General features: G+C 35.5%; 2 protein-coding genes across 4 annotated transcripts; both read left to right on the top strand.

Annotated features, from left to right (window-relative positions):
- Positions 1–9,001: 9,001 nt before the first annotated feature.
- LOC113768674 (uncharacterized protein At3g61260) lies at positions 9,002–17,336 on the top strand. The gene is made up of 6 exons (XM_027313126.1): positions 9,002–9,159; positions 9,682–9,758; positions 16,306–16,407; positions 16,498–16,660; positions 16,750–16,831; positions 16,921–17,336. The coding sequence occupies exons 2-6, from the start codon at positions 9,686–9,688 to the stop codon at positions 17,110–17,112; spliced, it is 612 nt and encodes a 203-aa protein (XP_027168927.1). The 5' UTR covers positions 9,002–9,159; positions 9,682–9,685; the 3' UTR covers positions 17,113–17,336.
- Positions 17,337–20,528: 3,192 nt separating this feature from the next.
- LOC113768517 (transcription factor PIF7-like) lies at positions 20,529–24,604 on the top strand. Of its 3 annotated transcripts, none has more exons than XM_027312911.1 (6): positions 20,529–20,698; positions 21,052–21,589; positions 22,173–22,274; positions 23,001–23,066; positions 23,514–23,930; positions 24,481–24,604. In XM_027312911.1, exons 1-6 carry the CDS (start codon positions 20,571–20,573, stop codon positions 24,595–24,597), a joined length of 1,368 nt encoding a protein of 455 aa, XP_027168712.1. In that variant the 5' UTR covers positions 20,529–20,570; the 3' UTR covers positions 24,598–24,604. The 3 variants fall into 3 exon arrangements, with proteins under 3 accessions (XP_027168712.1, XP_027168713.1, XP_027168714.1); XM_027312912.1 differs by having other exon boundaries at positions 22,176–22,274; XM_027312913.1 differs by lacking the exon at positions 20,529–20,698 and adding an exon at positions 20,750–20,951.
- The last annotated feature ends 31 nt before the right edge of the window (positions 24,605–24,635 follow it).

A 24,635-nucleotide genomic window follows, 5' to 3' on the forward strand; every position in this document is an offset into this window, starting at 1 on the left:
CTAAAACCAATCCAAGAGCAGCCATGGCAGAGGCAATATCGCATCTCCTCAAAACTAATCTCATTATTTTCTGGCGTACTGGCAGTAGCTGTGCCAGCACATGCTGCTTCAAACATCTTATCTGCAGCATGCAAATGAAGGATATTAATGGCTAGTCCTTAGAGAAAATCAGAGCAGGGACACCTTCAAATCATGGTACAAAATATAATCCAACTCTTAGTGCAAAGGTAACTAATTTTATATCAGAAGATAAAAAGATATGAGAGGCATCAATACTAAATATTGACAATGTACACAGTAACAAAAGAAAAGTTCTTGATTTTGCCCCTTTCTTTGTCCTGCTTCCACAAAATGTGACTCCAAACGTTCAGATGTTTCTTGAATTTTAATTGATTAATTGACTAAATTAATGCTATTTCCAGAAGAAATCGTTGCATAAAGTGGAAAGTTTGAAAGTTGAAACTCCAATTCTAGTGATGACAATTGGTATCACTGTTACAGGGTTTCAAGATCCAGAATGTGAGTGGAGATCATGCTCCACATTTACTCCTCCCCCAAAAAATTCAACCTTAAAATCCTTCTTTCAGGCAACTAGAACACTGATTAATGTTGCTGCTTTACAGAGACACTGGAAAACAATAAATGTCAAGTATATAAGAATTTAGTTGATATTAAATCATACCATAACAGTTTGCTTCAAAAGAACATTTAACTCCTCCAAACGTATGCCCTTTGAGAAATCCTACAAGATTGAGCCATTTATTGTATTAGGACAGGCAAAAAAAGACTCAACAGGCAAATCATTTTCTGCTGCAAATCATGCAAGACTTCAAAATCTCAGATATTAAAACATGAGGATGTTAAATACCAGGTATTATTATGTTTGTTCATTGTACTAGCTCTTGTTGTAGCATAGGATATACTATACACTACAGGTGGCTAAATAACCTAAACATCTTTTTAGTGATTGTCTTTTTTTCATTTGGCAGAAATTGTTTAAGTAATTATAAAACAGAAAGGAAAAAGACATAAGCCACTCTTTGAAAGCACTGTTGAGATCATGTTTTAAGGTCAATGACAACACAAGGACAGTTGAAATGATGTTTACATCAAAAAGAACATGATTTTTATGTTTCCCGACAAAAAAAGCTAAAAATCTAATTTATTATGATAAGCATGTTCAACAGAGGAGTGCAACCATCCAAATGCTTGTTTCTTTTCCAGGGAGGAGGTGGTGGGGGGTGGAGGATGATGGAATTGGTGATAATATCTTAACATATTAGATTTATGCTATGAATAATAAAAAATCTGAGTTTTATAACAAGGTTAATGAAATTTAACCTAGTTGTGAAGGGTTAGCTGCACCAGTAGTTTTACCAGATAAACAGCAGAACTTATACTCAAGTGAATTTCAAACTGCCTCCTATTAGACAACATTTTGAAAATTGTGCAATCTAGCAATCATTAAGAATTCCAAAACCCCAAGAATACAAGCGGGCATCAAAGTTTGTAAATCCCGCCTTTAAAATCTGGGCTCAAAATGCCCTAGGAGTAGTATATAAGCATCATTTCATATTCCCTTTTACGAATGAAGTAAAATACATTAATCACTGACGAAGCAAAAGTATTTCCACTCCAAAGACCAAAAAAACAACTGAAAAACTTTCCCTTGACAACCATTAACAAGTTTAACAGAGCAGTATGTCTTTGCAAAATCATATTTGGTCTCCCACAGCAAGCCCGGCCTAGAAAAAGGATGCACAACCAATGACATGAAAAGAGCATAAACAGAATAATCAGAAGTTATTAATCTAAGAGGTCAGGAGACTTACCATAACATATTTATCTGATGAAAAATGTCGAATGGCCTATTATCACCAGGACCATATGCACAGGTGAAAAGGGAATCCAATTGGCATAATACACATAATCAAAGCCAACAATAGGCAAGAAATCCTTACGTAGCATTCAAGTGTATTGACACATCCATTAACAAGTAATGGAAATTCAAAATTTTGACATAGCAAAAACACAAATGTCAAACAGTTCCATCACAATCTTGATAAGGAGGGAGTCCCGGAAAGGAGGATTAAATGCTTAACCTTCATTGCCACGTCAAGCACAGATCTTATCTATCAAATAAAGAAGAAATTAGAATTGATAAGATAATTCACAGGATGCCATGCAACAAAAAGCAAAACATTTTGGACTTGGAGGAGTAACAGAATTAAAGAGCTATTATGCAATTCAATCAGACCAGCACCCACAAACAATTTCTTTCAAATGGATAATATGCATTTCCAAGCATGGACAAGCATTGCAGGAATGCCATAAAATGTCTGGAACTCAAGATAAATCTGAAGAGAAGCATTATCACTTTAACTAATGTACCAAATTTTGGGCCCAGTCATGAATTGGACAGCTAAATTGCTATAATTTGTGGTGTTTAATAAGATTCTCACTTTGCATAGCTTCCCATCTGATGAGTCAATGAAGATTATTTAAAGGTCAAAAACGGAAGAAGGAAATAGAACTTCAGACATCCTAAATCTAAGCCAAAACGAACATCAAGCTTAGTGAACCCATGTTATCAACTTGCCTCAATTGCGTACTATCCCAACAGAAAGAGTACCCAAATACAAAAAACAGAAAAGAAAAAAAATTAATCAACTCCCTTACAACAAATGCTTCATAGCACCAACGACTCCTAAAGGTCATCTTTTACTAAAGAACAACAACAGTTAGTTCTTTCACAAAGAGATGGTTAACAACGTGATCAACTACTGTAGCTAACAAGTAACAACCATGTCACATGGTCAGCTTCCAACTGGTACTAATTGGTAAGTTTGAAAAACATTGAGAAGCAAAGACTAATGCTTCCAGAATATTACCACTTTCATCCCCAAACACATTGTATCTTCAAAGTTGCTCAATTTCGATCAATTAAGGACAATTGACAGAATTCAAAGCAAGATGGATAGAAATAGGTCACTTGAGATGCACGCCCTGATGAGTGAGGTGCTTAACCAAACAAAAGAGGGTAAAATCCCTCATTTCTTCTCTCTCTTTATGAACCAAATCTTAACAAATTTTGTGGACTTGATTTGGAACTTTATATAAACAAAATAGGTCTATTTTTCTGCAATTATAAGTCCATTGTCACAAAAGTACAGTTGTAACCTGGCAACAAAACAAGGCCGCCTTCAAATCTTCTTCTGCAAATTCAGTAATGCATCATTCCAGACTTAGCAGCAACTTCCCTCCTTTTACATTTTGATAAGCATGTATTTTATGTGTGTTTTATTGTTTAGTTTTGGTGCGTTTTAATCATTTTTATAGCTAATTAACTAGGTTTCTAATGAAGTGTGCATTTTGTGGTTCAAATTGTGAAAATTTGCATTTTTATGGATTAGAGCGGTGAAAATTTCATGTTTTTGTTGGTTTATGATTCAATCATCATGCGGAGTGAATTAAGAAGATATTTGGATGATTGTAGATGATTTAAAGTGATTTAAAGTGCAAAATGTGCAAAAAGATGAAATGCAATCAAGTATAAAAGAAGAAAAGTTTGACAGTTTTGATATAATCTTTTGGTATTTTGGTTATATCTTGAGTTACAAGTATCGGATTGAGATTATTCTTGAGCCATTTTGAAACCAAGACATAGATCTACATTTCTTACGAGACATTGAAATCCATTTCATGAGTTTTCCTAGTTAAAAAGTTGAAATACTGTCATGAAATTTTTCTGTCAAAAGCTAAAATAGGCGATTGATCAGTCAAGGGTATTTTGATCATTTCGCAGTCTACAGAGCTCCAAATTAGATGATTTTGATACATTAGAAAGCTAACTCAAAGTTTACAACTTTTATGTTTGTCAAAGAGCTAATTATGCTTTCATCATTGAGAAATTTGCAACTGAAGTTGGTCCAAAAACAAAGCAATATTGAAAATTGAGCAAAATAGTGTAAACTTGGAATCAAGAAGATCCATGAGGCAATCTTCGAGGTGTAGCCCATGGATCTAGGGTCGCAGATCCTGAATTTGGCTCTACAACTTGCATAGCAAGTTATAGACAGTTCACACAAGCTTTTGACCAAATTATTTGCAAGAATTCCGGCTTGATATACACAAGAAAGCATAAAATCTTCAAAAAACACTACTTTTTGATGCTTTTAAGACACAAATTGCCAACTTGAAACATGATTGCTAGGAGCTTTACTTCTCTATAGATAGGGCCTTTTGTTGAGCTTGTTTGATAACTTTGGAAGGCTAGGAACTATCACAAAAAATGTAATTTTCACTAGTTTTTCTTAGTTCATTAGTTTAGTAGTATAGTTTATATCCAATCTTTGTGTCTAACTAAATAAGGGAGGAGATTAAGAATCAAGATGAAGAGTTTGGAACTCAAGTGACATGGGTGACATTTCTTCTATAACTTTATTTCTTGTATTGATTCTCATGTTTAGTAAAAATACAGTTTGGTTCTTGTTTGTGTTTCCTTTATATCTTTTTAGTTTGTAAACCTGGGGAATGGATGAACTTCTATGATTGTTAAGTGAAATTTTCATGGTTGTTTGAACTTATTTCTTGATCAAGTTATTTAACACATTTCTTGTTACAATCATGATTAACTTGGTACCTGTAAAGTCCAAAGACAACCTAAGAGGGGGGTGAATTAGGTTATTCAAAAAAAAAACAGCAAATAATTGCAAATATTCACTAATCAAAATTAGCCTAAGTGATCACACATTCAAGCATACAAAATAGTACTTCTTCCGTCCCATTGAAAGTGTCATACTTTCCTTTTTTGTTTGTCCCAAAATATATGTCACATACCCAAAATGGAAAACAAAATTTCTCTTGTTTAATTTTTACCCTTCAAGATTTTCTCATTCTTTATTTTTATTGGTGGGTCCCTTGATTTTCATTTGCTATTAACAAAAGTTGCAAGACATTCGTGATGTACACACAAGGTTTGACGTGATGTGTGAATATCACTCTCATTGACAGATTGGACTTCTTGTAGGTAGCTTTAGCCCCGCGTGTTATTTCTGCCTCCTTCACCACTAATGGCCACACATTTTTGTTTCTAATATTATTTTGAAGTGGCAAAATCGGAAAACAAAGTTGAAACTTAGTACTATACATAAAAAGTTCAACTCCCAAAGCACGACAAAGTTTTTGGGATAGAGAGAGTAATAAAGATAAAGCAATTTAACCATAAAATAGAATTAAAAAAAAAGAGAGAAATGCAAACCAAACAAACTTCCAAGGTTTTCCAAACTTGGAGTTGAATCAACTAAGTAACTTTTTCAATTGATGGTGACACTAACCAACTTATATAAGTGAAGGCTCACTCGTTCCTCACCCTAAAATCCTTTAGTTGAGCCAAGGAGTTTTAAAACTCTTCTAGTTAACCCTCAATTAGCTACAATTGAAAGCTCACTCAACCAATTAAGAATTACTACAAGTGAGACTTATCTTATCCAAGGTTTTACTTTTTCTCAAAGAGAAACCTCACAAACCCAAGAACTTTCCCCACACCTATACAATATTCAAAGTATTTTTTTACCCAAAAATTACTCTTAAAAGCTTATATCTTATGTAGGCAAAAGTCTTGTCTTCTTCTTATATTTGGGGGTATTTATAGATAATGAAACTATGCTCCAAAAGTTCCTCCAATGGTTAAAAAACTAGTTGTTAGAAAACTAGCCGTTGGACCTGTCAGAGTCCGAACCAATCGTGTCAGACATTCCATACTCTGTAGAACGCCCGATCCAATTGTTCTGCATCCGATAGAGAATAGAATGCTCAAGTTTCAACTTTTTTGTGCCGGACGGCCAATAGAAGGAATGAGTGTTTGATCGAAATGTCCTATGAATACTCGTTGTTTGTCGAACGTCCGATACTTCACTGAGTGTCCGATCCTTGCGCCCAATAGGCAAATTTCCTTTTTAATGTTTCTTGATATGCTATCCTCCTTTTTCTATTTTTCAAAGTACCTATCCCTAATCATTTTTCAAATAAAAACATTAGTCCAGATCATCATTTTATTTCATTATTATCAAAATCAAAGATGGATCAACCTAAGTTTTCAGTACCATTAGTCGTGATTATCTAAAGGTGTTGTTTCATCAATAGTCATTGTAATCTAACACTAGTTTATGGAAGTGTTAAACCAGGGGAGTTAACTCACTAATGTAGAGTTACACCTTTGTGGCTTTCGTAGCTTTTTCCATGTAATTTTAAAGAATTTAGAATTTATAACTAATTTTATATGAAGTTAGTAGGTGTGAAGTAGTTATAGGAATGGTTGGTATATCCTCGAAAGCATGTATTACGTATATTTGAAAATTATGCCATAACTATCCAAGACAATGAACTCATTTAACCGTTTATTTCATTTGTATGAGTAGATAGGAATTCCATAACTCTAGACACATTTTCTTGTTAAATTTACTAATTTTATTGATGTTTTGTAGTGTAGATTTACTTGTTTTATTTGTGATTGTCTAAATAATAGAGGAATTTGAAAATCACTGGAAGTTGATAATCTTCCCTGTGAGATCAGTCCTAATTATCACTATGCTCATTTGACCCATATACTTGCAGAAAATGGAGATAATTGGGCTTAATTGATTTGATAATTAGGAATTTATAACTTGAAAACCTAAACCACGCACACTTCCTTCGACTTTTCTCCTCCAACTCAAAATCAACATGACAACTAAATCACAATTATGCTCACCAAAAATTTCTTCCTCTTCTGCATTTTTTCCTTTCAATCCTATTCAACTTTTTTAGTAAACCAAGTATGAGAACTCTTTTTCTTGAGCAAATTGGCTTATCAACCCACTTAAAACACTTGCACCTGTATGACCTCTATCAAAAGAAAACAATGATATTTTCTAAAACTTGTCAGTTAAAGTCATAGTTTTACCGCTATGTTCATATCACAAGGATTTCTTACTGACCATAGAGGACAACCAACGAATTGTCTTCCAGGATTGTCGCCACGTCAACAAGTTGTTAAATTCGTTCTTAGTCCATTATCATAAAAGGGTGTTGACAACATTGAAGTTTTAAAACTTCTACTACTCATTTTCGAAGTCCAAGTTCTCTACCACGTCCTTTATTCTCGACCTTGTTGCCAGCAAATTGAAACTTGAGGCAACTACGTATTGGTTGCCGCAGAATTTGTGCTCACGAAGAGAAGAAATGAGGAGGAAATGAGGGATTTCACCCCACTTTTGTTTAGTTAAGCGCCTTAATGGGACATGCATCTCATGCGACCTATTTCCGTCGAAAATGTTTTGAATTTTGACAATTGTCCTTAATCAATCGAAATTGAGTAACTTTGAGGATGAAATGTGTTTGGGGTGAAACTTTCGAAATAAAATTGGTTACTAGGCCAAATTTTGAGGATAAAAAGTGCATTTTCCCCCTTGCACGTATCCTTATTGAGGTTAATCTAATATATGACAGTAGAAGAAGAAAAGGCGCACTTCAAGAAAGAATCTGCATTGCAGAAACAAAAACTTGTTTCTTGATTTCTAATTTAAGCATGTTAAATTAGGCAAAAATGGAAGAATTTAGCTTCAGACCTGATCTTTTGCACAATAAGGTTATGATATCACTGACTCAGTTGCAATGTGAGTGACTTAATAACTGATATATTACATACCTTACTTGACAAAAATGCAACAAGGATAAAGAAATCAAAGACAACTTTTATGATTAATTAAGAGTTCCTCCAAATTGCCTTTTTATCAAATGGATCAGAATGTCGTTAATATCCTGCTTGCTCCATTTAGTATGCATTCGAGATTTTTGTGAATGTAACGCCATAAGGCAGGCAAAGCCTGTTTTTGTTGGCAAATGCAAGTTTGATCAAGTTAGTTATATCGTGAAATGGGAATCATCATTCCTTTTGCTCAAAGGGAACAACAGAATGGTTGTAGCACAATTACTTGAGCACGAAAAATTGACCAACGATAACAATAGAACTTTTGACAATCCAATAGAGACAATAATTAAACAAAAATAAACAAATAGGAAAACACCAAATTTAAGTGGTAAAAACAAGAGAGCCTAAAATAACGCAAAAGGTTTAACAGCACAAATATCCAAACAACCACTGGCTAACTCTTTTAGTTTGGTGCTCAACCCAAAAACCCTCTCTTAAATTGGGGCATGGGCCCCCCAAAACTTTGTTGGATTGGTGCCTTTGGCATATTTAAATGGATCTATCTAACAGGTGGTCATTGGACACGGGTTAAAATATATTTCAAATATCATATTTTTTTGAAATGTAAGATTAATTAAAAAAAGTAAATAAATACAAGAGATAGAAGGTAAGATTAAATAGGGAAAGTATATAAATGCAAGGGAAGAAAATAATTGTTAGTATATGTATATACATAGTAGTAGATTAGGTGAATTTTAGATGTGTAAACAAGTGTTTAAAGGACATCTATTAGAAAAGCTCTATTTAAATTCATTTAGGCATTGTTTGTTTTGAGGGAGTGGGAAGGAAAGGAAATGAAGGATAGGATTTTTGGTATTTGGATTGAGTTTGGAAAAGGGAAAGGAAAGGATTGGGAGGGAAAGGGAGAGATAAGGTTAATTATTTTTTGTCAACATCCTTTTCAGTCCAAAAGTGGGCGGAAATGGTGGGAATGACACCAAGATTAATGAAAATCTTAATCTTGATCCAGCATATTTATACCTATCGAGTTGAGAGACTTCTTTGTAAAACTCTGATACAAAGACAAACTCAATAGCAAAAAGGAGGAGGATGGATTGCATTAGGTGAATATTTAGCAAAACAAAAGATCAGGCAAGAGGTAAAAACTGCTCGATCATATTCGGTATGAAAGTATCAAAATTAGTTAAAGAGGAACAGACAAAAAATCCCTTGCTTTGGCAAAACGCAAGTGTATCTTTTATATGGGAAGCATAGTTACTTTGCTTGCCTCCCCGTCATTGTTCATGAGGCTACCTCTGAAACTTATTTTCTCAAGTTTCTTACAAGTAAGATTTCTAGATATAGAGTTGTCTTTCAGATCAACAGCCTTCCTAGAAAGGTCAAGAAGAACATATCAGACATACGAACATTTGATCAACCAGGTATCCACCATTTTGCTGACAGAAAAGGTATGATTTCCGTCATTCTTTCTAAGAAATAACATGTTATTTATCTATTTTATTATCTTGAACTTCATAAGTTTTACGGATTTATACAATGAAGAGTTTATTCCCCCTTGTTTTGTGAAAAAAAAAGAAGCTAAGATGGGAATAGGAATTGTTTGGCTATGAAGATATGTTTTAATGGCTGCAAAGCAAAATATACAGCTTTATCATTCGAAGCAAAGGTCACAAGAAGATGATTCTGATGATTATCTGGTAGATTTAGGAAGATTTGATTCCTGTACTTGCTGAGATCTTAGGCGATGATTAAATTTTAAGTAACAAAATCTTAATGGCAATGTTAATTGTTATCTTCTTTGGTCAATTTGAGTTTTCAGTCTCCATTCTGTTTTAAGATGTTGAAAGACCGGTTTCTACATAATCTGAATCTTCTGAGCAGGAAAGACTTCAAGTTACATAAGCAATCTTTTTAACTAAAGAACTAAACAAGAAGGATACATACTTACAATTGGCTTTTGTTTGCCAAAGGCAAATGAGACGGGGATATGACTATGTTGATGGTGATCAGTTTGCAACAGCAGTTGCAGCTTCTGCTTTTGCTATACATGTTAGGGTGGTTATCTAAATTTAACCATTGGTGAAAACCATCACCTATTGAACCCAAGATCTATATGGCGATTATTAAGAAATAAATTAACAAGAAAATTGCGGAAGCGTACCTGAATCCATATTGATAAACTTGATACTTGAATCCCTAGAGATTTGGGGTGGCCTTCCAGGTCAACAGGTATTCACCGATCCTTTGAGAGAGGCCTTTAGTTTCTCTCTGGTATCTTTCCTGACGATGGGATATGAGGGAAGGGTATTTTGTGGTATTACGAAATACGACAACTAAAACGATACCTGTGACCTGGGGACCATAACCCTATTTATAGGTAACATTCCTGTTACCTTTGGAGCCCTATTTCAGCCCATCATTGAAATAGGAGCCCATAAGTTTCTACACATAAAAGGGCCCACATCCTATTAGATACATTAAACCCAAACTATATTTGATCACTTTAATTGGGTTTAACCTTAATTGACAGTTTGCAATACATAATTATTCACATATAAGTCCAATGTTGGATTAAGGATCCAACAATCTCCCACTTGGACTATATGTGTAACCTTATAATTATATTTTGCAATTAACCGTATGAGCTCAACTTTACTGTCATTATCACAATGTATCTGCAACCAATTCGGTCCATCAATTACACCAATATAGGATCAAAGCGGCCTTTGTTACAATTTCGTAACTCGACCCATCAATGGTCACATATATCAATGCAATTGAATGACATGAATTATGATGTGGATGTGTAGCATGAAAATTTCATGTAATGTGACCAAAACATGCCTATTTCCAACTGGTCCACCTTAAATTTTATGAGATCAAACCATACCAAAATTAGAGTGCAAATAAATCCAAACTTTATTTATGCATAAAATATCCTTAAATCCTTAATAACTGAAAAATATCATAAGAGCATTTAAAATAACAAACTCCCACAAAAACTATACATCATTTAACACGACACCCATATGAGCAGTATGCTCATGAAACATTTTGGGTGGCAATCCCTTAGTAAGCGGATCCGCAACCATGGAGTTTGTCCCGATGTGCTCTATTGATAACTGTCCATTCTGCACTCTTTCTTTAACAGTCAGGAACTTGATATCTATATGTTTAGATTTGGTCGAGCTCCTATTGTTATTGGAATATAAGACTGCTGACTTATTGTCACAGAATAATTTGAGTGGTCTTTCAATGCCATCCACTACACGTAATCCTGTGACGAAATTTCGCAGCCAAATTCCCTGATTGGATGCCTCATAACAAGCTATAAACTCTGCAGCCATAGTGGAAGATGCTATGAGGGACTGTTTAGCACTCTTCCAGGATATGGCACCTCCAGCCAACAAGTAGACATAGCCTGACGTTGACTTCATAGTATCTTTGCATCCAGCATAATCGGAATCAGTATACCCAATGATCTCCAACTCATCTGACTTCCGATACGTGAGCATGTAGTCTTTTGTTTTCTGTAGATACCGTAAGACCCGTTTGGTTGCTTTCCAATGATCTAATCCAGGATTACTCAAATATCTACCCAACATTCCAGTAATGTATGCAATATCCGGACGCGTACATACTTGAGCATACATTAGACTCCCTACTGCTGAGGCATAAGGAATCTTTTGCATCTCTCTTTCCTCAAAAGCATTCTTGGGACACTGCTCAAGACTAAATTTGTCTCCTTTAGCCACAGGGGTGTCACCTGGTTTACAATTTTGCATGCCATACCTTTTAAGGACCTTTTCGATATAGCCCTTTTGTGATAGTCCTAAAATACCCCGAGAGCGATCACGGTGTATCTGTATGCCTAACACAAAAGATGCATCACCAAGATCTTTCATCTCAAAATTCTTAGTTAGAAATTTCTTGGTTTCATGCAATAGACCAATATCGTTGCTGGCAAGCAAAATGTCATCAACATACAATACCAGAAAAAAATATATTTGCTCCCACAGAACTTATGGTATATACAATCATCCACTAAATTCATCTCAAAAACCAAATGAGATGATCACCTGATGAAATTTGAAATACCATTGTCGAGACGCTTGTTTGAGCCCATAGATGGATTTTTTAAGTTTGCAAACCATATTCTTTGGATCTCCTGATACAAAGTTTTCTGGTTGCACCATATAAATCGTCTCATCAATGTTACCATTGAGAAACGCTGTCTTTACATCCATCTGATGTAACTCAAGATCAAAATGTGCCACTAATGCCATAATAACTCTAAAGGAGTCCTTTGAAGAGACTGGAGAGAAGGTTTCTTTATAGTCGATACCTTCTTTTTGTGTAAATCCCTTAGCGACAAGACGAGCTTTGAATCTTTCCACATTGCCTTTCGAATCCCTTTTGATTTTAAATATCCATTTACAACCAATGGGTTTCGCACCTTCTGGCAATGGGACAAGATCCCAAACATCATTGTCCTTCATGGATTTAATCTCCTCATTCATGGCATCGATCCACTTTTGAGAATTTGAACTTTCCATGGCTTGACGGAAGTTGATTGGATCATCTTCCATCAATCCAGAGTCATCCTCATGTTCTTGGAGAAAAACAATGTAATCATCTGGCACTGCACTTCTCCTTTCTCTAGTGGATCTTCTTAATGGCACTGGTTCTTGAAGAGGAAGAGTTTGTTCTTCTATAACAGTTTGCTCTTCGACATTGTCTTGATTTGTTGTATCATGATCAAATTCAGGAATAGGGTCCTGAGCAAGAGTAATGACACCTGTGGGAATATTAATATATTCCTCTTTAAAGACAATGTCCCTTACTGTATGTTCTCCCCCAAACTCGACATCCTCAAAGAACCGGGCATTTCCTGTCTCAAAAATTGATTTGGCTGTGGGATCATAAAACTTGTAACCTCTGGATCTTTCAGAATATCCAATAAAATAACAACTAATCGTTCTTGAATCCAGTTTCTTTTCATTTGGCCTGTAAGGCCTTGCCTCAGCTGGACACCCCCAAACATGCAGATGCTTTAAACTGGGCTTTTTCCCTGTCCAAAGCTCATAAGGGGTTTTGATAGTTGCTTTAGTTGGAACTCTGTTAAGAATATATGCTGCAGTCTTAAGTGCTTCTCCCCAGAGTGACTCTGGTAAGGTGGAATGACATATCATACTCCTTACCATGTCTTTAAGCGTTCTATTTCGTCTTTCAGCTACACCATTCATAGTGGGTGAACCCGGCATAGTGTACTGTGGAACGATACCGCATTCCTCTAGGTATTTAGCAAATGGTCCTGGACGTTGTTCACCTGAACCGTCATATCTACCATAGTACTCACCACCACGGTCAGATCTGACGCTTTTAATTCTTTTGTTGAGTTGATTCTCAACTTCGGCCTTAAAATTTTTGAACACGTCCAGTGACTGTGACTTTTCAGAAATGAGATATATGTAGCCATATCTTGAAAAATCGTCTATGAACGTTATAAAATATTGTTGACCATTCCAAGCAGATGTAGGAAATGGTCCACAAATATCTGTATGTATAAGTTCTAAGACGTCTGAGGACCTATTGGCTTCAAATCTCCTTTGATTGGTTTGTTTCCCTTTTATACAGTTAATGCAATCATCAAAATCTGTAAAATTCAAGGGGCCGAGAATTTCATTTGACACAAGCCTTTCCATTCTCCGTTTGGAGATATGTCCCAATCTCTTGTGCCATAATGCAGCTGAATTCTCATTGGCTAATTTTCTTTTAACTCCTTTAGTACTCAAATGCAGAGATTCATTAAATGAGGTAATTGTGTCAATTAAATATAGATTATCGTAGTGCATTAAAGAACCAGAACCAACCAATTTTGAATCATGAAACAATTCAAATTTTCCATTTCCAAATGAACAAAAATAACCAAATTTGTCCAAAGCAGAAATAGAAATTAAATTCCGTCTAAAAGACGGTACAACAAATGTCTCATTGAGATCCAAATAAAATCCGGTCTTTAACAATAATCTAAAAACTCCAATTGCCTCAACTTGAACTGTTTTGCCATCGCCCACGTAGATATATCTTTCACTATCATTAGGCTTTCGGCAATTCAGGCAACCCTGCATAGACACACTGATGTGAGTTGTTGCACCAGAATCTAACCACCATGTGTGTCTAGGTACCGAAGTTAAATTAACCTCAGAACAAACCAAATTACTATATTTCATTGAAACAAGGCGTGTCAAGAGCGTACTAACTTCAGCCTTTTCGTTCTTGACAAACCTTTTTTCAATGTCCTGAAGGAACTCTTTAGCGGTTACAGTCGTTTCTGACATTGTTCCCCTAAATGCTTTTGGAACGGCCTTTTTAATGATCATCAGACACAAGCGATTTGATCTCTCCCACCTCTCATTATTTCTCTTTTCATCAGAGGTACTCTGATCTGTAAGAGGTGGGGGTGAATCATTCCTTAACGCAAGGTCGAGATCCATTACTCCAAGTACTATCAAGAGATTTTCTTTCCAGGACTTGAAATTTGTGCCATTCAACATAGGAATATTATTGATATTGGAAGTAATATTTGTAAGATCATTCGCAACTGAACAGAAAACATAACATAATTAAAACAAGCTCACATAAATCAAAACAATAATAAATTTAAATAATGGTAGTCCCATCTCAAGATACCGATATTCCATTAATATTTCGTCTTTGGACAAAAATATTAACTAGTGAGTGATATCTTGGTGCAGTAATAAATGCTGATAATAATAACATGTCGAAAATAAATTTTCCTTTGGGCCAATTTATAAATCACATGTAAAATCCAAATAATTATCACGCATTTATTACCACAAGTACACATGTAATTTCATTAAATATTGACCTTCCTTTGGGCCGATCAATATTCATAAAATTACTAGTGCCCAACTAATTATATTTTAAAATAAATTAATTTCCATAATAGAGGTCACTTTGGTGGCATATTATTTCAATTAATTTATTCCAAAATATATATAATCATACCAATATTCAAATTTAAAATTATCCAAATAAAACAAAAATTTTGATCAAAGTCAACTTTGGTCAACTTTGGTCAAAACGTGGTCAAACATGGTCAAATTAATTAAATTAAATCATGACTTATTGGACCAAAGGTCCATATCCATAAATTGACCCAAAATTAACATCCAAGCCCAAATTTTTTTCTTGAAATCCATAAGTACTTTATAAAAATTACACATTTAATGGGCCATACATATGGATTTTATAGGGCTTAAATGTCCTATTTAACTTTATTAGGGTTCACTTAAAGTAAATAAACCCTAATTTTCTTAATATATATACATACATATTTATAAATAATGAAACAGGCCAAAGAAACCAATTATTGACAAATTGAATCAATATAATAAATATTAAATTAGCCAAACCAAATCATCATAGTATAATTCGTGGATGAACTACTGCCATGAGCACTAACATATGCAAATAATCAAGACCGAATAGCATTTGACCAAGAAAGTCTTATGAAGACTTGTTCTTTACATTCGTGGAACCCACGAATTCATGGTCTGAGTTGACCAAACCTGTGAAGATAACATGATTGATACAAGAAGCATTCAGGTGGACTACAAGAACTCACGTGGCCAGAAAAGTGATGGCCATTCAAGTGCGTGTTAGCTAATACCAAACAAACCAAAGCTTTGTTACCATGGGGCCCGAAGTCATAAGAAGGCAACATATCAATTATGACCAGACAATTCATCACGGATGCTGGATTCATATTGTGATTTGGCCAGACCCACGAAACCAGAAACTAAAAACATTAACAAGTAAAAAAACTTTACCGATAACATAACTAAAGCACTGGATTCTATGTGCCGCTTCGGTTCATGTTTCAACACAAATTAAAAAATATGCATACATCCACAGCCGAATTCAAGAGGCACATATATGTGTGTGTAACCATATGTATATATATTAACATAAATTATGAAATCCAAATTATTTCCTAATAATCAACCATATAGGCTCTGATACCACTTGTTAGGGTGGTTATCTAAATTTAACCATTGGTGAAAACCATCACCTATTGAACCCAAGATCTATATGGCGATTATTAAGAAATAAATTAACAAGAAAATTGCGGAAGCGTACCTGAATCCATATTGATAAACTTGATACTTGAATCCCTAGAGATTTGGGGTGGCCTTCCAGGTCAACAGGTATTCACCGATCCTTTGAGAGAGGCCTTTAGTTTCTCTCTGGTATCTTTCCTGACGATGGGATATCAGGGAAGGGTATTTTGTGGTATTACGAAATACGACAACTAAAACGATACCTGTGACCTGGGGACCATAACCCTATTTATAGGTAACATTCCTGTTACCTTTGGAGCCCTATTTCAGCCCATCATTGAAATAGGAGCCCATAAGTTTCTACACATAAAAGGGCCCACATCCTATTAGATACATTAAACCCAAACTATATTTGATCACTTTAATTGGGTTTAACCTTAATTGACAGTTTGCAATACATAATTATTCACATATAAGTCCAATGTTGGATTAAGGATCCAACAATACATTCCCTTGAAGAATACCAGAAAAAGCTAAGGAAGGGATCTGAAATCGCTTTGGGAAGTGTTAGGACCAGGAAAGATGAGCGTTCTTTGCCAATAGAAACAGGTAACTCCAATTACTGAGGAGTATATTTTTAAAGTACTGTAAGCAATCCTGAAGAATCAATATTAAGATTATAACAGGCATGCATTGAAGCTTCCTCTGGGAGGCCATTTGGCCAGGGTAATAGGACTACATCCTTTGCAAGGCCTGTACCTTTTGCGGAACAAAAGCAAAAGGGCAACTCAAAGAAATACAGAAATGCAGAAACCAAAGCAGATGCTTGGGAGAAAGCTCAGATGGCCAAAATTAAGAAAAGGTAGCTGTTTCGTTTGGGGTTGTCTTGAAAATATTTTGCTATGGTACAGATAATGTTTCTTTACATAAACAAAAGTGCTGGACTATCAGGTATGAAAGGATGCAGTCTGATATTCTTGCTTGGGAGCATGAAAAGAAAATGCAAGAGAAACTTCAACTGGAAAAGAAAAAGGTTTTTTTTTTTTTTTTTTTAATGACCTTTCAGTCTCCATCTATTCAAGTGCCCAGACCTACTTACTGATAACACTGTTGAAAATACAGAGTGAGCTGGAGCTCAGAAGGGAGAGAAACTTGCAATATTACAGAAGCAAGCTGGCCAGGATAGATCATAATGCTGGAGGAGCCAGAAAACAGATAGAAGAGAAAAGGAAGTATGAGGAATCTGTTGTGAAAGAGAAAGCAAGAAAAATAAGATCCACAGGAAATGCTCCACTCAGATGCTTCTGCTTCTAATCACAAGGAACGAAATTTGGACAGTGCCTAACGCTAAATCCAAAAATGCACATAAATTTCCATCTTATGTGGAATTTGTACTGATGATTACATACTTCCTGGTCTTTGAACTTTTATGTATATTGGCTTTCAAATGTTTGCAGCATCTGCTTGAACTTTAACTGCAAATGAAGTTCTTCTTAGAAAGATATAAGATGAGCCTAGAGACCCTATCAGTAGATATATTCCTTATGCCTTCCATTACACTGCTACTCTCCATGAATTTGTAATCCTCGTGGAAGCATACGTGTGATGCATACAACTTAACAAAATAAAAGAACAGATATACTGGGATTTAAGATTGAGAACATAAGATCCTGAGTGTTTTTGTGGCAATACCAGGCAAAGGTCAGGAATCAGTGCCATTACTATAGTAACTGCATTGGCAGCAGTGCCATTACCACAAGAATAAATCATACGGTGTTACCTTGAGGTCCTGACAGCTTTCAAGAACTGCTTAATTTTAGGTTTGCCAATACTAAGGTTCACCTCAACTCGACTAATGTTCTACCCTCCTATATCATTAATCGACTTAGCATAATCAAGCAAACTCATTGATGGACTTTGTCAATTCTGCAAGTTTTTGGCACTGGATGAAAGTCATTGTTGCAGACAAAGGAAGCCGCTTAATAGTGCAATTCTTTGGCAGCGCTGCCAATAGAACTGTTAAATCCTCCAAACTAAAAAGTGCCACCAGTGTGTGCTTCTTCCAATCACCTATTTCTATTATTCTTTGGCAGCCATCACCATTGTGAAAAGATTCAACCTGGTCCAAGACTCCAGGACTATCCAAACATTAGATGTTAAATAAGCCAAGTCTTGCAGCTGTTCACATTTTGTCTAATAAAACAATTACATGATTACAGCAACATGTGAAGCACCAAGTGTCATTAAATGTGAACTGCCCTCTTGGCCGACCGGGGAACATATTTACTTCTTCTCAAGCCTACAAGACATGACTTAAAGTCTACCTCTGATGAAAAGGGATACAATACGAATGTTGTTATCAGGAAGGCAAAGTATCATTTCAATGTCAGTGTTACCTCAAGAAAAGAAATTAGAAGTCAATCACGTAATTTAACCAAAGCTGGCCAGATAGTCATCAAGATTAACTGTATATTGCCACAACTCGCATTTTCTCTTTCAATCATTGTACATACGGGATTTCATATTCCAATTCGTGCAAGAAACAACCACTGAAAACAATATGAACATCCTTAATTGTGACAAGCCTAGCGGAACATGTCGGTACTATGATTTGTAACATTGTTTTTGTAAGACATCCTTTCTCTTTGGTGTGAAAAGAAGAAAGAAAAGCAGAAGAAAAAGGAAAATCTCCTTCTTGCATTTATTAAAGGTGCCCACTTGACATACAATTTGTAGACCATATCTAAGCACTTGTACTAGTAAATAACAAGGGTATCTATCACTTTAAATTATCTGTCATTAGCATTCTAGGGATGTCATAAGACTCAGGGAACAATCCGATCCCATCTGCCACAAAAATGTTACCTCGATGCTTGGATGCCTCTATGTACATCAGGCCTAATTGCACATCCATAGGGACACAGCAAAATCCTGGGCTGGGGTTATATTTTGTTTCCTGATGTAGCTTGTCATATTCCTATAGACAGCATAACTCAAATATAGATAAAAATCCCGGCACATTCAGCCAAGTACCAGTGGCATATAGAGCCTATTACAACATCTGAAGAGCGTTCTTAGCATTTCTCTGCCACAAACTATAACAGAAGGCTGATTTTGTTTCTTTAATCAATTCATGAGCCAAAAGAACATTTGAAAATTGTCCCTTCAAAACTGATAGGGATTTTATGGTGTGAAGATTGCTTTTAGATAGAACGAAGAAGCGAACATTAATGGTCTGCAATGACCTTTCCCAAATTATAAATAAAAACAATGTCACTTCTAACTTTCATTCGCATATTGGACACATATTTCAGATAATTGGGACTGTCATGCGCTAACAAATTCAAGCACTGTATTTGAGAAGGCTTTTGAATCTTCCCTATTATATCAGTATATTCTGACCACTCAAGCTTTATTACTTTAAAAAGAAACACACAGAAATCATGACCCCACTCAAGCTTTATTACTCTATCCCTCCACCATAAAGCTGAAAACAAAAGAAACACACAGATAAAAAAGGCCATTTTCCAGAAAAAGGCTCCAAATAACCAATACTCGGCAGAATTTTCCTTTTTCAAATGAAAACGCCAGCTTTAATATTATTATGGTGACAAGAATATAACAAAATTCTATAATTGCTGCAGGGGTATTAGATAAAAATGATGCAATAGTCCAAATATATACAAAAGGATCTGATGTTTCTTTTCATCTTTTGTCTCCGTATTATCTAGTCCTGATGGCTGATGTTCTGAGAGAAAAATCTTCAAGAATCTAAGGGGATATGAATGAACATATTCTGATCCACTATCAAGTCTAATACATGTTAACTGGAAGAGAAAATATGGTAACCACGAGTGGATATAGTGGAGGACCATTTCCAGATCAATTGCAGGCATCCAAGTTTGCATGACGTGGAAAACTTATAGGTGTCCATGGCTGATGCAGTAAACTTCAGATTCTAGTGCCCGACTAGCAGAGGAAAAAAACAGAACTAGCGGGTTTCCCTGCTCAAAATTGGATAGAAGTGACTTTCAATGATTAGAAACCTTTTATATATTCGAGTCAATGTAGTCCACAGACGTGCATAACTAACAGAAAAAAAATTGGCTAGCCAGCATCCATAGAGTTTAATAGATCTATGCATTAAAGGCTTGTAAGCCTTCTACGAAATTTTGGAGTGTCACACGAAGGCCATGGACTATAGCCAGCATCCAAGAATTTTCATTCTGCGCAAGTGAAATTGGTGCAGATGTCCTAGTAATTTTCGGATGCAGGCTGAAACATTTTGACTGCGAATTGCATGGGGTGCCATGGAATACGCCAAAAGAAGTTAATTTTTTTTGGAGATTCTATGGTTCCGTTAAGGTATCATGCCCTTCAGTTTGATGTAATCATGCCATTAAAGACTGTAAAATTTTCTAAAAGTCTAATATAATCACACTATTGGTTTAATATAATCATACCATTGGACTGTTCAATTTTGTGGTACGAACACTCTATTGAATAAAATAAAGGAAAAATAGGAAACATAAAGGTGAAAAATGATTGGGGGAAATAGTGAGAAAGGACCAATGCATATCCATAACTCTTTGTAGACTTTCCTGCTACCACATATTTTGTGTATGGTCATTATCCATGAGGGGACCAAACCAAAGAAGGCAAATAGAAAATACTTTTTAAGAGAGGCAGACTCAACTCAAGACTCATTATGCTAGCTCCTGTTCATTTGGATTTTGAGAGTAGTCAGGAGATCAGACTGCTGTCAAGGCATCATGAGTCACCATTTTGTTGTGCCTAATTGGAATCTAAGGCACCAACGACAAGACCAACTAGATGGAGGAGACGGGAACAGATCCTCCCACGTGCAAAACCACCAGAATCCTAGCTATGTTGTCCCCATGTAAGTATGATCACTCTCACTCTCAGATTTTTCACTCTTTCATGACTGATTCTTTTCAAGAACTTTCTTCCTCTCCATCATCCTTCCTGCTAATCATTTGATGAGGAACTTTCAAGCTCAGAAAAATGAAGAAATAGCTCAGGCCACCATCACCAATCCCTCTATTTTCTCCTCAATTTGATACTAGTACAGTTTACATACCATGCTTCATCTTACTTTCTAGTCTAGCTTGCACAAAACATAACATGAACAGGTTTTGAGCAGATTTTCTTGCCTATATCAACATCTCTATTCTATCCCCTTAATATCACTCAACTAATCAATTCATCTCACACACAATTCTTGAAATTCAGGTTGAATCACGAAGTTGCTGAGCTGACATGGGAAAATGGGCAGCTAGCCATGCATGGTTTGAGCAACATCCTTCCTTCTCCAGCTCCAACAAAGTCCACCTGTGGCAGAGCTGGTGATCATACACTGGAATCAATAGTCCATCAAGCTACATGCCATCACAAGCACAGCCAGATGATGAATTCGATGCAAAGCCAAAAGCATGATGATGGGGATAAAAAATTAAGCTCCAAGATTAATAGTACTCCAGAATTCTCAGGCACGAAATGGGGCAAAAGCTCGGGGCAGGTGCAAATGCTTCCAAGTACGATGAAAAAGAGGCTGAGGTCAGAGACAGAGTCCGATCAATGTGGAAGATTTTTCAGCGGCAAAATTCATGATTTGGGCCAAGAACGCAGTGCTTGTGCTAGTGCTAGCGCTACACTGTGTAGGGACAATAATAAAGACGCCACAATGGTGACATGGGCTTCCTTTGAATCTCCCAGCAGCTGCAAGACTAAAAATACCACTGACGAAGACTCTGCTTCTCATGGTGGATTGGTATCAATTATTCGCTTTTTTTTTTTTTGTGGTTCCTTTTCTTTAGCCTTAGGCGAAATTTAACAAGATTGTGCACGTCTAGGCACTTCCTCTTACGTGGTCGAATTTCTATATTGTATCGTGTAATATAGGATAATTTTATCTCAAGAGTTTAAATGTAGGCATTTCCAATCTTAGGAGCATCTCACGATTCTGATTGAACTATGCAGTACGTTTGTGATCCTAATATTCCCATTAGCAATAAACTTGTGCTTATGAATGTTTTGGGAAATGGTTAGTGAAAGTGAAGTACATAGCACCATGCTACAAAATGACATGAAAAAACTCATTGACGAAGTTACAATGGTTTCAAAAGTTTCTTGAAGTAGTTTTATAATAATGAGAAACCTTAAGGGTGGTTATTGCAATTACTAGATTTCAATGTTTTCTTCCTACTATTCCTAGATATAGATATTATTCTTTGAGTTTATGCTGATTATGACACTGATGTATCATAATATGAATATCTTTTTCGTCTGTGTCGTTTTGCAGTGTATTTTTGGATATTTTTAATGTGTGTAACTTGTGGATAATTAATTTTTAGCAGGAAAATAGGGATGAAGAGCAAGAGGCCAAAGGAGGAATTGTCCAGTCATGTTCAGCAAGACGCAGTCGTTCGGCTGCAGTACATAATCAATCAGAACGGGTAATAAAATTATTATGGCCTTTTCCATCTGGCTAGAAAATATCTTCTTGTTTTTCCAAAAAGAAAAATGAAAATTTCAACTGGTAAATTGAAAAAAAAAAATTTCACTTATTCGGTCTCTTATAGAAAACCTAATTTCACCAATTCATTATTTAAATGTACACATTTACAGATACTGTTCCCTAATATTTCAACATTTTCATGATTTAATTTTCATGATTTTTTACAAAAATTTAACATTTGTAACATCTTTTAACATGTCTCCAATGGGCAATCACTTGATGAACCCAGTACCAAATTGGATAATATTTACTCTTTTCACTTTTTGCAAAAAAAATTACCATTTCTTATACTCAAAAAGTAATTATAAATTGGGGCATTTTTTTTTTTTTTTTTTGGAGACAGAAATTGAACCTTTGAAGATATTTGCCACAAGCCCTTGTCAGTAAATTTTCCAATTTAACGGAATGGACTTCTTTCTTCTCGGTAAATAAGCTGTTTAACATCGGTCGATTAACTTCTAAAATCTTCCTTAAGCCCTAGATACTGCCAGCACAAACAAAAATAGTTATTGAATTCAAGAACAAATTCTTGGAAACAAAAAAGAAAACAAATTGTAAAGCAAGATAAGTACCATTAATTTGTAGGAACTTGATGATATTATGTTGCTGCATTTTCATATGTATCATTGGACACTAATAAATGTGTGACCTGCTACGTGCCCAGAGACGGAGAGATAGAATCAATCAGAAGATGAAAGCCCTACAGAAGTTGGTGCCTAATGCAAGTAAAGTGAGTTGAATTAGCCTCTTTCTCTTAATCAATTTTACATTTTAAGTCATCCTACTTTACATCGCCGAAGATCTAATCTAGTACGTGAACACGTGAAACTGTATATAGCAAGCATTTCAAGGTTTTTCTAATTAGTTTTCAATGGATACGCTTTAGTAAAACAATACACACATTTATATTTTGTGAATCCAACCTAATTTTACTTCGTACAAAACCGACAGTCAGATCCTACTATGAGTGCTCATTGAATACTTAATAGGAAAATTTAAAGCTTAATTATAGTTTACTAAAAGTGATTTTAACTCTAAAATGATACGTTGTTGGTGTCCTGATTAGATCTTGCTGTTTCTTTTAACTGATAAATTATCTTAATAAAATCAATTGAATTTTGCCAAAAACGAGCTTTATATAAATTAAACCCCCTTTTTTTTTTTTGAATTGGAACAGACTGATAAAGCATCAATGCTTGACGAGGTGATCGAATACTTAAAACAACTTCAAGCTCAAGTTCACATGATGGGTACAAGAGCAATGCCACAAATGATGATGACTCCCCTAGCAATGCAGCAACAGCTACAAATGTCCCTTCTAGCACGTTTGGGCATGGGAGCCGGTGTTGGGGTTGGAATGGGAATGGGAATGCTTGACATCAATTCCATGGCTAGAACTGCACCTCTTTCACTCCAACCCTTCATGCATTCCACCCCAATTGCCTCTGCACCTCCTACATTTGTGCCGCCACCCTTGGTCATGCCACCGAGGATTCCGGCCTGCACTCCACCACCAGCCACGGCCAATGCCACAACTACCACAATTAATGCCTCCGGCGCTTTTAGTGATCCGTACAGTTCATTTTTAGCACAAGTATGTTTACAAATCAGTTCTCTTTTCTTGATTTGGTTCTATTTAATTTGCTTTTCTTTTTTATGGTTGTTTTGTTGAGCATTTTTAAATTATTTTACTTTAGGGCCTTTATCGATAGATTTTTTTATGAGATAAAAAGATAATTAGAAAAAACATATTTAAAATTTTTGTGAAGATGTATTTCCCAAAACAAAGATCCAAATAGACAGACAATTATTGATTTGACTCTCAAATTGACTTTCTTATGCATTTAGTAATATCTACATGGTGCAAATTAAGGAGTTAGCCAAAATTTTAGGTTTTAATCAATTTAGTTTAAAAAAACTTTTTGCGAACTAGTTGACATACACACGCAGAAGTTTTCTTGTTTACCATACAAAATTAAAGAGTGCTCTTATATTCGTTTAATAACATTTAATAAAGATGCAACAGATCGACTATCGGACTCTTTGCTTAAATACCCACTTCATTTATTTTCAAGTCTGAAGTGCCAAGACATTAAACTATTGCCTACTTTTGTTGATTTCTTGTTTTTCTTTTTCGTTTGCAGCAAACAGTAAACATGGACTTTTACAGCAAGATGGCAGCTCTCTTCCGGCAACAAGCTAACCAAACCTCAGCCACCGCGACCAACCCATTGCAGCCAAATTTCAACCAAGGGAAATAAAGTCATATGTAAATATCCATATCAAGGTACTTTGTTGG

The sequence above is a fragment of the Coffea eugenioides genome, chromosome 4 (assembly GCF_003713205.1).
Source record: "Coffea eugenioides isolate CCC68of chromosome 4, Ceug_1.0, whole genome shotgun sequence".
Taxonomy (NCBI): domain Eukaryota; kingdom Viridiplantae; phylum Streptophyta; class Magnoliopsida; order Gentianales; family Rubiaceae; genus Coffea; species Coffea eugenioides.

Coding starts and splice junctions, on each gene's coding strand:
- LOC113768674 (XM_027313126.1), top strand. CDS start 9,686: ATGAGACGGGGATATGACTATGTTGATGGTGATCAGTTTGCAACAGCA. Junction 16,661..16,749: donor ATGGCCAAAATTAAGAAAAG/GTAGCTGTTTCG, acceptor CTGGACTATCAG/GTATGAAAGGATGCAGTCTG. Junction 16,832..16,920: donor TTCAACTGGAAAAGAAAAAG/GTTTTTTTTTTT, acceptor TTGAAAATACAG/AGTGAGCTGGAGCTCAGAAG.
- LOC113768517 (XM_027312911.1), top strand. CDS start 20,571: ATGAGTCACCATTTTGTTGTGCCTAATTGGAATCTAAGGCACCAACGA. Junction 21,590..22,172: donor CTGCTTCTCATGGTGGATTG/GTATCAATTATT, acceptor ATTAATTTTTAG/CAGGAAAATAGGGATGAAGA. Junction 23,931..24,480: donor ACAGTTCATTTTTAGCACAA/GTATGTTTACAA, acceptor TTTCGTTTGCAG/CAAACAGTAAACATGGACTT.